At 41.5% G+C, this 12349-nt stretch overlaps 2 protein-coding genes across 2 annotated transcripts; one reads left to right on the top strand and one right to left on the bottom strand.

The window, feature by feature from the left end:
- Positions 1-774: 774 nt before the first annotated feature.
- LOC142544891 (uncharacterized) lies at positions 775-2086 on the top strand. The gene is made up of 2 exons (XM_075651915.1): positions 775-1535; positions 1632-2086. Exons 1-2 carry the CDS (start codon positions 980-982, stop codon positions 2030-2032), a joined length of 957 nt encoding a protein of 318 aa, XP_075508030.1. The 5' UTR covers positions 775-979; the 3' UTR covers positions 2033-2086.
- Positions 2087-5932: 3846 nt separating this feature from the next.
- Positions 5933-7959, bottom strand: LOC142544201 (uncharacterized). Its single transcript, XM_075651262.1, has 3 exons — positions 7386-7959; positions 6519-7294; positions 5933-6238 (listed from the first exon to the last, which is right to left on the bottom strand). The coding sequence occupies exons 1-3, from the start codon at positions 7957-7959 to the stop codon at positions 5933-5935; spliced, it is 1656 nt and encodes a 551-aa protein (XP_075507377.1).
- Between the last annotated feature and the right edge of the window lie 4390 nt (positions 7960-12349).

Genomic DNA, 12349 nt, shown 5'->3' on the forward strand with positions numbered 1-12349 from the left:
ACATTGTACAAATTAAATAAATATGTGGTCAAGAAGCATAAACTTAGTCTGATTCCATGATGTAAAAAAAAATCAGGAAAAAAATATATAATAAGAACAACTGGATTTTAAATCAATGGATTTCCTATCTTTTGATTAGTTTGGCTCGTTTGTTTGTCTGCATTCTGTAAACCATTTTCCTGAGCATTTATCTGTATTCCAACTCCATGAGAGAAATCATTCCCATAAATTGAAACAATTATTAACCTGTGAGGATATGGAGTTGAGACTCTTAGTAGGAATTTCTGAAAGCCATGTACATTTAACTACCTAAAAATAAGCTTTGAATTGATCAGTTCATATTATTTCATAAATTATAATTATAATGATCTTGATATTACTTTGACAGTTTTCAAATTTAATTTAAACACTTGGATAGTTCTGATTACATTTCTATTTAAATTAATCAATATGTTTTGTGTTGCTATTAACGCTTAAATTGCTAGGGACTAGCAATAAGCTGGTTGGGGAGTGTGATAAAGATAAAAAATTGTAATATAAATATATAGTTTTTGTTTTATTAAATGTTTAAATATTATATGTTTTATAATAAATTGTATAAAATATAAGTTGTTGTGTAATTATAAGTTTTTACTATTTTTTACAGGTTCGATAAAACAAAAATAAACTTGGCGTTGCAAATGGGATTAAGATGATTCTTGGACCTGTAGAAAATTGATATTAAAACTACAATATTGATGGCAAGCATGAGATAAAAATCTTCTCACAAGTGGGATCAAATTACGCAACATCGTGTTCTCTCAGTACGGGTAAGGTTTATAATTTGGCAACCATGTTGTTGGGGTCCGTATACCGTGGGTTGAATCAATGTGTGCGTCACGACCCCATTTCCAAATTGGGAGGGATATCATGGTTCCTGTAGGTATGGGCATTTTCCTATTTTCCCGGTGTGATAGATTTCCCCGCTGGTTCCCAGACCATGCTGCGTACTACGTCATTAATGGGGAGCCATTTGACCTTGTCTGCCCCTGCCTCGGTGCATTATCTGCAGCATCTGAAATTGGAGTCTTTTAATCTACCATCGCGACCCAATGTCTCCTGCCTAACGCAGCCTCTCTGGGTTGGAGCTTTTCCAGATTTCCATGATCGCTCCCCGGACGATGTTGCTGCCTTACTATTGATCCAGTACATTCAACAGAGGTTGCTGGTGGTGGATTGTTCCTCTACTCGTCCACCCTACAATGACACGTCAAGCTGGTCTTTTGAATTTTACAATCCGTCCTTGTTTGCATATCAGTTTTGGTTGTCACCGGCGATTCCTCAGGCTACTTTATCTTTCCCGGTGGACCTGACTCATATTGCTTCTGAAGTGGCCTCTAGAAGACTTTCCAAGGCCACTGTGCAGCTCCTCTCTACCCTGCCACAGAGATTTCTTGGGTCCATAGTGCAGCTAGATCATAAGACCACTGAAACATTTGTTGCTTGGTGGAGGACTCGATATCTCAACCTTATTCCCTCGGTGATACACCACCCTGGTATTGTTCCGCATACTTCTTACTTGCATTAACATTGGCATAGTTTATTTGTTACTAGTACCTGTTGTTTTGGTGTTGTTTTGGTATTTTTTGCAGGTACTCGCAAGCGAGATTTGGCTCCCATTGGGGACAGTCCTGTCTCTGTCAAGCTCCCAAAAATGGACACTCAGGGGAGTTTGAAACTCAAACAGGATCCGGTCACAGTGCCCCAAAAATCTCAATCCTCAAAGACCAAGGCCGCTCCTAAAATTGCTCCGACAAGAAATATTACTCCTAAGCTCCAGACGATGGGTCGGCGATATCATACTCGCCATTCCACTAAGCTGATTTTGGGCCCTAGCAACACTTTTGATGATCCCATTATCATTGGTGAAGATGATCCACATCCCGCGCAGCCAAGTCCCAAGGATTCTAGCATCGAAGTCTCTGACAACAATGAAGCTCTTGACACTGATCTCAGCTCAGCAACATCTGGACAGAGAGCTCCCCAAGCTTGAATTTCTGGTGTCGAACTCGATGGTGATCCTGGTGATTCTGGGAAACAAACCAATGACTTCTTGGCTGCGGATGACACATTTGTCTTGCGCGAGTTCCCTTCTACTGTCTCTTTTAGCCCAACTCCTCCTAGTTCACTGCCTGCTGTAGCCACTCCCTCCATGGTAATTTCTTTTGACTGTTTTTCTGTCCGGTATGTTTTCAGTACTACTCATGCCTGACTTTAACTTTATTTATTCGACAGGATCTTACATCTCGTAGGGCGCGACTTGGTCTCATTGGCGAGCTGAAAAGCCAATTTGATCTGAGCTTCTCAGATAGCGTTTCCTCTGCGACTTCTACTCTTGAGAGATGTGCCCCATCCATCGAAGCCCTTGCTCATGCCAAGATGGCGGTTCGAAATTTCCTTGGTCTTGGCTTGCACCAGCTTGGGGAGTCCAAGCGATTGGCCATGCTCTCATCCATATCCATTCTTAAGACTTCTCCAGAGTTCGCTACCTCGGAGTTCAGCATACTTGATTGTCTTTCGACCATCTTTTCGCAGTCTGATGCAGCCTTTGCCACCAGCGCAGATATGATATCTCACCGCGCGTCCTTCCAAAGCAAGCGTGAGAAAAAAATAGAGCTAGACAAGCACGACAAAGCGCTTCGTGAGCAGATTGTTGCAGCAGCGGCTAGTTATGACGCGGAGGAAGCTGAGGTGAAGAAGCTGGAGGCGGAGATTCAGAGGCGTCGAGATAGGATGGTCACTTTGCTGGATGAAGCAGAGATTTTGGAGTTTACTTTGTTGGGCAGCAGGAGAGACTCGCAAGCTATCGGTCAGCAACTCCTTAGTCTCAAGGATGACTATCAACTTTGGACCAGACGGCTTCAGGAGGCCGAGAGCACTCAGTCGGAGTGTCTAGCCAAGTGGGAGCAGCTTCGTGCCTTATTCCCTTGATCTTGTTTTGCTTAGTTGATTGGCATGCATTAGTTTGAGACAGCTGCTTGTATTTTGTTTGATAGGCACATTTGTAGGAACTTTGCTATCTTTTCCCCTATTTTAGATTTGATTATCTGCCTTTACTGCCCCCATTTTGTTGGTTTTTCTTGTGTACAAAGACGCGTTTATTCTCAGTAGGTAATGAAGGATTACAAACTGGCCATGGGTTGGCCTTATTTCCTTGGTGTAATCGATATTCCAGCCTCGGTGTCTTTGAAGCACAGGTACTCCTCAACTCTTATGTGCTATTACGTGTTGTTATATGCTGCATCCACTCAAGACAACTCCCTCGTCCTTTACATCACGCATTGCACTTCAGTCGGACCCCTTTCCCGCATACACGTATATGCATTTGCACTTCAGTCGGACCCCTTTCCCGCATACACGTATATGCATTTGCACTTCAGTCGGACCCTTTTCCCGCATACACGTATATGCATTTGCACTTCAGTCGGACCCTTTTCCCGCATACACGGTTACTTAGTGTTCTTGCATGCGGTGATTCCGCCTTTGATTTGTTGACTGTTGGTTTGGTGTTGTGGTTGTTGGGTGATGGATGGGGAATGAAGGTGGGTTTGTATGTGATGTTGTGTATTGGATGTTGGGAAGGATTTTCTATTCACTCTTAATCCACTTAAGCCAACTCATTTCAATAGCTTCAATCAAAACCATATGCTGGCTTAAAACTCCCCACTCGAGATTATTTCCTCTCTTCATGCTCTATCGAAACACAATGGATCCAATATGATAAAAGTGGCCTACTGGCCAATTTTTACTTGATCGTTCTCATTTTTGAACCATAACCAACAAATATTTATATTAGTGACCCCACGACCTACTTCAAATAAAATCTTACAATCTGAAGCTAAAACATATAAAAATGGCTGGTTAGCCTATTTTTCTTCCAAAGTCAACTTCTGGGTCCTCTTGGGGTTCGCATAACGCTCTTATTCTCTTCAGTTCTTCCTCGTTGTCCGCTCGGTGAGCTCAACTCCTCGCTCGCTGTGTTTCTTTCCTGCCGTATTCTAAGTGGCCTCAAGGCCTACTTCATGGGTCTGTCACTGCACATGCAAACAACCAATTTATACAATGGTGGTACGATCTTCTTCACCATGATTTCTCGTACCCTAAAAACATTGGAAATATCGACCGAATTCATATATAATAAGTGGCCATAAGGCCGACTTCCTAGTGAAACAAAGGGCCTTCAAAATAATGAAAGTGGCTTAGTGTCCCACTTTCTCCGATCAATTTTATTGTTGAATCATAAACAACAGATATTTATTTCAGTGGCCCTAAGGCCTACCTCACATGACATCTTGAAATAAGGAACTAAATATATACAAAAGTGGCCTTAAAGGCCAACTCCCCACTGAAGAAGGCCAACTCCCCACTGAATACTAGCCTTCGTGTTTGCTTCACTCGCGAGCTTTTTCTACTTCTTCCCTCATACTTGAAAATACGGCTTGAGATACTTGCCGTTTATGCATCTTTTGTGTGGATGGCCATCTAAGCTTGATAGCCAATATGCATTTCCGTCTAACACCTTATGTACCTTGAATGGTCCCTCCCAGTTGGGAGACCATTTGCCCAGCTCTCTATCCTTTGTTCCAAGTGGTAGTATGGCCTTCCACACTATTTCTCCTTCATGGAAACTTTTCTTGTTAACTCTTTTGTTGTAGATTCTCGCCACTTTCTGTTTCTATAACAACAAAGCATTGTATGCTTGGATTCTCAGCTCATCCAGTTCTTCTAACTCCATGATCATTGCTTCATTATAATGCTCAAGGGAAAGTTCATTTTGCTTTGCCACTCGCATTGATGGCACCATAATCTCCAATGGGAGCACTGCATCATGGCCAAAGGTAAGGGAAAAAGGGCTCACTCTAGTGGCAGTCCTCTTGGATGTTCTGTACGCCCACAAAGTTTCTGATAATAGCCTTGGCCAATCCCTGGGATTCTCCTCCATCATCTTGTGTAGAATCTTTATCAACACTTTATTTGACGTGTCGGCTTGCCCGTTGGACTGTGGGTAATGAGGGGATGAGTTTATCAATTTAATTCCATATTCTTCTGCAAATTCCCTCATATCTGAGCCTGTGAACATAGTTCCCTGATCCGTGGTCAATGACTCTGGAAATTACAAATCTATTAATAATATTCTCTTTCACAAAGTTAATGACATCCCCTTGCTCCGCTTTCTTCAAAGGCACTGCTTCTACTCATTTGGTGAAAAAATTTGTAGCCACAAGGATGAACGAGTGGCCTTTAGATGATGAGGGGTAGATTTTCCCTATTAAGTCCATGGCCCAGCCCTTGAATGGCCATGGTTTGACAACACTGTGAAGCTCATCCGCCGAATTCTTTGGATGTTCCCGTGTCTCTGACATGGCCGGCATCCCCTAGCATATTTGATGCAATCTTTCATGATGGATGGCCAATAGTAGCCATACTTCCTTATCTATCATCTCATCTTTATTCCAGATTGATGCGCTCCACACACTCCCTCATGAACTTGTTTCATGATCTCCAAAGCTTCTGGGAATCCTATGCATCCGAGGAGCAAACCATCTAACCCTTTCCTGTACAAATCTCCCTCCACTAAAACGTAATTAAGAGCTCTCATTTTTAAACCATGTGGAATATCTCTCCCGATTGATTCTAGCACCATTTTCATGGCATCCCTCCAGTCACCAGCTAAGTTTATATCCAAGTTGAGCGTGTCTACCTGAATCTCTCTTTGCTGAATTGAAGGGTGGTTTTTCTTCTGAATCAACACTAGCCTATATGTAAGTTCTGGAGACATCTTCAATCCGAAGCAACCTGTGCCAACTCGTCTGCCTCCCAATTTTCTTGTCTTGGGACGTGCACTAATGACACTTCCTCGAAATCATCTAGAAGTTGGGATGCCATGGTATAGTTAGGAGCCAAGGACAAACTTGTGCATTTGAACTCCCCTGACAGCTGTTTGAGTATCAGCTGAGAATCCCCTGATATTAATAATTCTCTTGCCCCTAAATCTTTCAGAATTTCCAATCCAATGTACCAGTGCTTCGTATTCCGCTTGATTGTTGGTGCATGGGAAATCCAAATTAAAGGATAGAGCAGTTTTCACACCTCTTGGGGAGGTGATCACAATACCAGCTCCAGCTGCTGTTTCTGTACTTGATCCATCGAACTTCAACTCCCAGGGTTGAACTCCCACTCCACAAACTGGAAATCCAACCTGTTCTCCAATAAACTCATCAAGTGAAGGGTGATCAGCTTAAAAAATCGGCGATAGCTTGGCCTTTTATTGATTTTTGGGGGTAATAGGTCAATGTAAACTCGGCCAATGCCAAAGACCATTTACCAATCCACCTCGAGAGAATGTGTCTATTAAGCATGTATTTAATCAAATCGGTTTTAGCCACCACAAACACTCTTGATTGAATCAAATAATGTCTTAACTTAGTACATGCATAATACAATGTTAAGCATAGCTTTTCAATCACAGAGTATTTAACCTCTACTGGAGTAAGGAATCTACTCAAATAATAGATGGCTTGTTCATTTCCTTCATGATTATTTTGAACTAGTAGACATCCAATTGATTCATGAGCAGCAGAGATGTATAATTTAAGGGGCATTCCATACCTGAGAGGCATAAGAACAAGTGGGTTAGATAAATATCTCTTGATCACATCAAAAGCTTTCTGATGCGACTTTTCCCATTTGAACTCCCCGCTGTCTTTGAGCTTCAACAGCTGTGAAAACTCCTTTGTCTTCCCTGAAAGGTTAGAAATAAAACGCCTCAAGTAATTCACTTGCCCAAGGAAGCGTTGCAACTCTTTCTTGTTTCTAGGCGGATTTTCTTCCATAATAGCTTTGGCTTTGTTTTTATCCACTTCAACTCCCCTATGATGTACAAGAAATCCCAAAAAGTTTCCCGCTTTCACACCAAAGGCACATTTCAATGGATTTAACTTTAACTCATGTTGCCTCATTCGTTGGAAGCTTTTTCTCAAGTGTTCAATGTGATCAACAGCTTGTTTGGATTTCACAACAATATCGTCTATATACACTTTAATATGATGTCCTATCATATCATGAAAGATCGAGTTCATAGCCCTTTGATACGTGGCTCCTGCGTTTTTTAGCCCGAATGGCATAACAAGCCATTCAAACGTACCAACAGCTCCTGGGCATCTGAATGCTGTTTTGGGAGTGTCAATATCTGCTATTTTGATCTGGTTGTAGCCCGAGAAACCGTCCATGAAGGATAACAATTCATGCCTAGCCACTGAATCAATCAACATATCAGGTATTGACATTACATATACATCTTTGGGAGTTGCACAGTTCAAGTCTCGGAAGTCAATGCATATTCTGACCTTGCCATTCTTTTTCATGACTGGCACAATGTTCGAAAGCCATTCGGTATATCTGATTGGTTTTATAAACTTGGCCTTTAACAATTTCTCGACTTCTTCTTTCACTTTCAGCTCGACTTTCTTTTGACATACGACGAGATGGCTGTTGAAATGGTTTAAAGACTTCTTTGAGTGGAAGTCGGTGTTCGACCAATTTTCGGTCCAACCCTGGCATGTCATCATAAGTCCATGCAAAACAATCTTTGTATTCCTTCAACATGCTGATCAAGTCTTGCTTCAACTGCTCTTCCAGTAGCTTACTCACATATACGACTTTTGGATTCTCAAGCTCCCCCAAGTTAATCTCTTCCAATGGGTCTTGAATTTCGTGTTGGCCATCTTCCATTTGAGATGGCGCCATCAACAACTCATCGACTTGGAGCTCATCCTCTTCGTATTCTCCTTCTTGGACAACTTCAGTTCCATAAGTGTCACATGCTTCTTCTTCCTTTAGTTTATCCAGTACTTGCTGCACATGTGCCTTCCATATAGAGGTTGCAGCTACCTCCTTTTCTTTTTGGTTCAAACCAATCATCAATCTCCTCAATCAGCGGCTGGATTATCGGCCTAGACGGCACAATAACAGTAGGTTTGAGGAATCTTTTCAACACCGAGCTTGGAGTTGGTGTTTGCATGTACAGTGGATTTTCTTTCTTGCTATTGCTACGGAATTTTGATGGGCCCAAAATCCTCATTGTAATATCTAGCCTCAACTGCACTTGCACTTGTTTGAAAGGGTTGTCCATCCGCTTCTACGACCTCCACATCATCCCCTTTCCAAAATAACAACAGCTGGTGCATTGAGGATGGTATGCACTGGTTTGCATGGATCCAATCTCTGCATAACAACGCTTGGAAGTTGGCGGAGGAGTTTACCACGAAAAATGCACATAACGATGACATACTTCCCACAGTAACATCAGCGGGGAACACTCCAATGGTCATCGTGGTTTCCCCGGTAAACGCAGCAACAGAAACCTCAGTATGGATCAAATCTTCTTCATTTTTGCCCAGACTTTTCAACATTCTTACTGGAAGAACATTCACAGCTGAGCCATTGTCAATCAAGACCCTAGATACTGGTTTCCCATTGACATGGGCTTTGATTTACAATGGCCTTATGTGCTTGGTCATGACCGGTGTAGGTTTCTCAAGTATTACCTGTTGAGGCTTATTTGTGTGGCCCTTCTGGATAATCACTCTTGAACTCCCCTCAGGGAGTTTATTTGCATGCGCTTTCTTTTGCACTGATTCATGGGGCATCAACTCCCCATCCTCTTCTTCCATCATTTTAAATCTCTCGGGTAGTATCACCACTCCTGTGGCACAATCCACGGTGATGTGAAATTCTCCAACGCCAAAATTAATTGTTTTTCTTGCTTGATCATCCTCTTCGCTTAACAAATCATCATCATCCTCCACAAACTTATCCTCAGTAGCCGATCTTCCAAACTTGGATTTACTCTCCACTGGCTCACTGGAGATTGGAACATCAATTGTGGGTTCATTTTTCAACTTAGCGGACTCCTTTCTTCTTGCAATAGCTCTTTCTCTCAACAGCCGTCTCTTTTGAGTCCTAGTCGATGGCCTAGGAAACTTTTTGTGTTGGGCCACTCTCCAAGACTCACTGAACTCCCCTCTAGCTGGAAGGACGTATCTGGGCTTTACTCTCCTGCTCTCAATCATTTTTCCTTTTGAGATGTCATATGCATGTCGCTCTCTGTCTTGATCAACTGATATTTTCCTGGTTTCCACCCTTCGTGTCTCAACTCTACATATGTTTCTCCTGTCCGAGTATCTCTGCTCACGAGATGATTCCCCTCTGAACTTTTGATTCTCAGGTACTGGTCTTTCAAGGAAATATTGGTTTCTCGGCCGATAGGCCGTGGATTCACCACCATTTCTAGGGAAACGCTGCTGAACTGTTCGTATTCGATCGGCACTATGCCTTCCATGAGCTTCAAACAATTGACCCTTCGGGATCCAGTATTTCTTGATTACTCGGTCTTTCACTACAAAAGATCGACTTTTTTTCTCATTGATCCCTCAAATCTGTCACATTCACATTAACCAAAGCTACTGGGGGAAAAGGATCATCATCCACCGCCATAGACTCCTGTTTAATAGAGAACTTCACGACTCCCATGTTAATTCTGTCCTGCAAAATGTTCTTGAACGCCCAACAAGATTTAGTAGCATGATTGTAAGAGTTGTGGTACTTACAATATTCTCGTTCCTTTCAGCTCTTCTGTAGGTGGCATCTTGTGATTAGGTGGAAAAGTGATGAATTTTTCTTTTACCAAGAAATCGAAAAATTCCTCGGTCTTTGACACATCGAATGTATACTGCATGTCTTTGGGGAGTTGGGAGTTGTTCTTCTTTTCAAGTTCGGCTGGCTTCTTTTTTAGTAGGGGAACTGTGCAAGAACCAGCTGATCGAATTTCCGCCAATGCCACATCTTCCACCTCCTGATAATAAGACCCCATAACAGTTTTCTTTTTGTATGACTCTTTCCGCAATAATTCTTCATATTCAGCCACTTTGTCAGCTAGCTCAAAGAAATCCATGAACTCCATACCTTGGAATTTCTTCTTTAATTCAAAATCCAGCCCTTTTTGTGCCATCTTCACGAACTCGATCTCAGGTAGGAATACCTTGCACCTATTCTTTATCTTTTTGAACCTGTCTATGAAAGATTCCACAGATTCCCCTTTCTTTTGGGTGACTCTGGATAAATCGGCAATGCATACTTCTGGCTCTGTTCTAATTGAATGTGAAATTGTCTTTCCATCTCTTTCCAACTCATCATTGAATTTCTGGGGAGTGAGGCATACCAAGCAAATGCAGTCCCAGTGAGGGAATTCGGGAATAGCCGCAACTTTAGATTGTTGAAGTTCTCCAAGTTGGCTAATTCCCCGCACTAGATGGTGAATCTGGCTATATGTTCATGCTCGATTGGCCGTCCTCGCCACAGAATAGGCTGAAATCATGAACTCTATAACCCCTTGGATATGGGTTATTCACGTCTATGTAATCTGGATAGGGTTTGTGGAATTTTGGGCGGCCTATCTGCCTCAAGGCCGGCCCATATAGCTCTTGAATAGCCTCTCTCACCATTTCTGGATCAACCACGTGAATGTTCCGAGCTGGGAGTGATTGATGGCAGTGATTTGCCCCCCGAGTTTGAAACCCTGCATTTAAACCAATATTACCTCCTGGGAAGCCCCCATCCACTCCTTGATAATCCATGTGCGATATGTCATCATAAGCTCCTGGTTGTTATAGAGGATTTGTCACGCTGTACACTTGAGTAACTGATTGTTTCTAGCTCCCCTCTCCATGAGCACGTGGATATGGCTGAGATCTTCCTCCTAAGGTTTCTTCTCTCTTGTGAGGTGGTGTATACCTTCTTTCTGGATGATTTGGGAGAGTAAACTCTGGGCGGCGAGGATCACCGGCCCTTGAATTTCCTACTCCCTAATCAGATTCATGAACTTGGTAGCTTCCCTGATCAGCCTCTTTGACAGTGGTATTTTGCTCTCCTCGAAGAGACTGACTCGGTTTACACAATATGGTCTTCAAACAGTCAGCCATTGCCTTAGACAAGGCCAGCGAGATTTCCTCAATCTTTATAGCAGTCAATTCTTCCATCACCTTGTTCGAGACTTGATCGTACGTAGTAGGAATCTGCAGATCTACTTCTTCAGCATGTGGTTCAACAGTAGGTTGCTCTGGCTGTGGAACCTGAGTTCCCTCTTGATTAGCCAGAGACTCCCTGCTCTCCTGACTGACGTTTTTTTTTCTTCTTGGCGGCATAGTACGGTCCCACTGGGCGTGCCAAAAATATGTTTGCACAATATTTGAGATTTGCGGACGTGCCAGGTGCGAAGTTGCATCGATTTGTTTGAAAATGATAAAATCTAACTTCTAAAAACAAGTGAAAGTGAATCCTAAATTTGACCGTTGGTTCTAATCTCCTAAAACAACTATAATGCCAAAATGAAAAAAACTATTGGAATTTGAGGAATAAATCCCTGACATTGTTTATATTTTCAATAAACTGTAGGAATTTACAAGACATAGAAATATAAACATAAAGCTGTTGAAATCTAAACGAGAGAATGCTAGAAATATGCTGGAACGCTTAAAAACTAGTGCTTGGAGATTGAATTTTTAGCAGAGAGTATTTTGCAGATTTTTGCTGAGTTGAGTTGTCTCCTTTTCGTGCTTGCCGATGTCTTTTTCTCCCCCAGCACTGTGCCGTTTCTCTCCACTCCCCCATGAGCCAACGATCTTTCCCACTACCTTCGCACGATCTCCATTTCTTTCCTCCCACGTTGTGATCGGTTTGAATTGATAAGAATTAATCTGTTATGGGCTTATATAATTTAATTGGGTTTCCATAAAATTGAGCTTCCATAATTAATTATTTTTAGCCCAAACAATTTGTTTTTTAATATATAATTATTTCTTTATGAAATGATTAAACTCAGGATTAATTATTTTTTGCATAATTACCATTTTCATAAATAATACTTATGAAAAATTTATTTGTAACGAATCAGTGATTTTGATATTTAATTTAAAGGCACTTTTAAAATTTTGTTAATTAATATAAAGTAATTAGTAATGTATTAGATTACATTAAATTACTTAATTCAATAAACAGAATTTTTTGCATAAACTACTTCGATATGAGTTTAGTATACATCCATATATATATATATATATATATATACAAAAGTGTGAATATTTAAAATGTTTTCTAATTGTGAACGGACGTAATTATCCTTCACATTTTGTCTTATTTCAATTATCAAGTAACACACACACACACACACACACACACACATATATATATATATATATAGTTTTGATATCCTGCACACCTACCGTGCACACCTTTATGAGCACCGATGATGTGT

Source organism: Primulina tabacum, chromosome 5, assembly GCF_025594145.1.
Source record: "Primulina tabacum isolate GXHZ01 chromosome 5, ASM2559414v2, whole genome shotgun sequence".
NCBI classification, from domain to species: Eukaryota; Viridiplantae; Streptophyta; class Magnoliopsida; order Lamiales; family Gesneriaceae; genus Primulina; species Primulina tabacum.

Coding starts and splice junctions, on each gene's coding strand:
- LOC142544891 (XM_075651915.1), top strand. CDS start 980: ATGCTGCGTACTACGTCATTAATGGGGAGCCATTTGACCTTGTCTGCC. Junction 1,536..1,631: donor CTCGGTGATACACCACCCTG/GTATTGTTCCGC, acceptor TATTTTTTGCAG/GTACTCGCAAGCGAGATTTG.
- LOC142544201 (XM_075651262.1), bottom strand. CDS start 7,959: ATGATTGGTTTGAACCAAAAAGAAAAGGAGGTAGCTGCAACCTCTATA. Junction 7,295..7,385: donor TCATGAAAAAGAATGGCAAG/GTCAGAATATGC, acceptor TGATTGATTCAG/TGGCTAGGCATGAATTGTTA. Junction 6,239..6,518: donor GATTCCTTACTCCAGTAGAG/GTTAAATACTCT, acceptor ATTGGAGAACAG/GTTGGATTTCCAGTTTGTGG.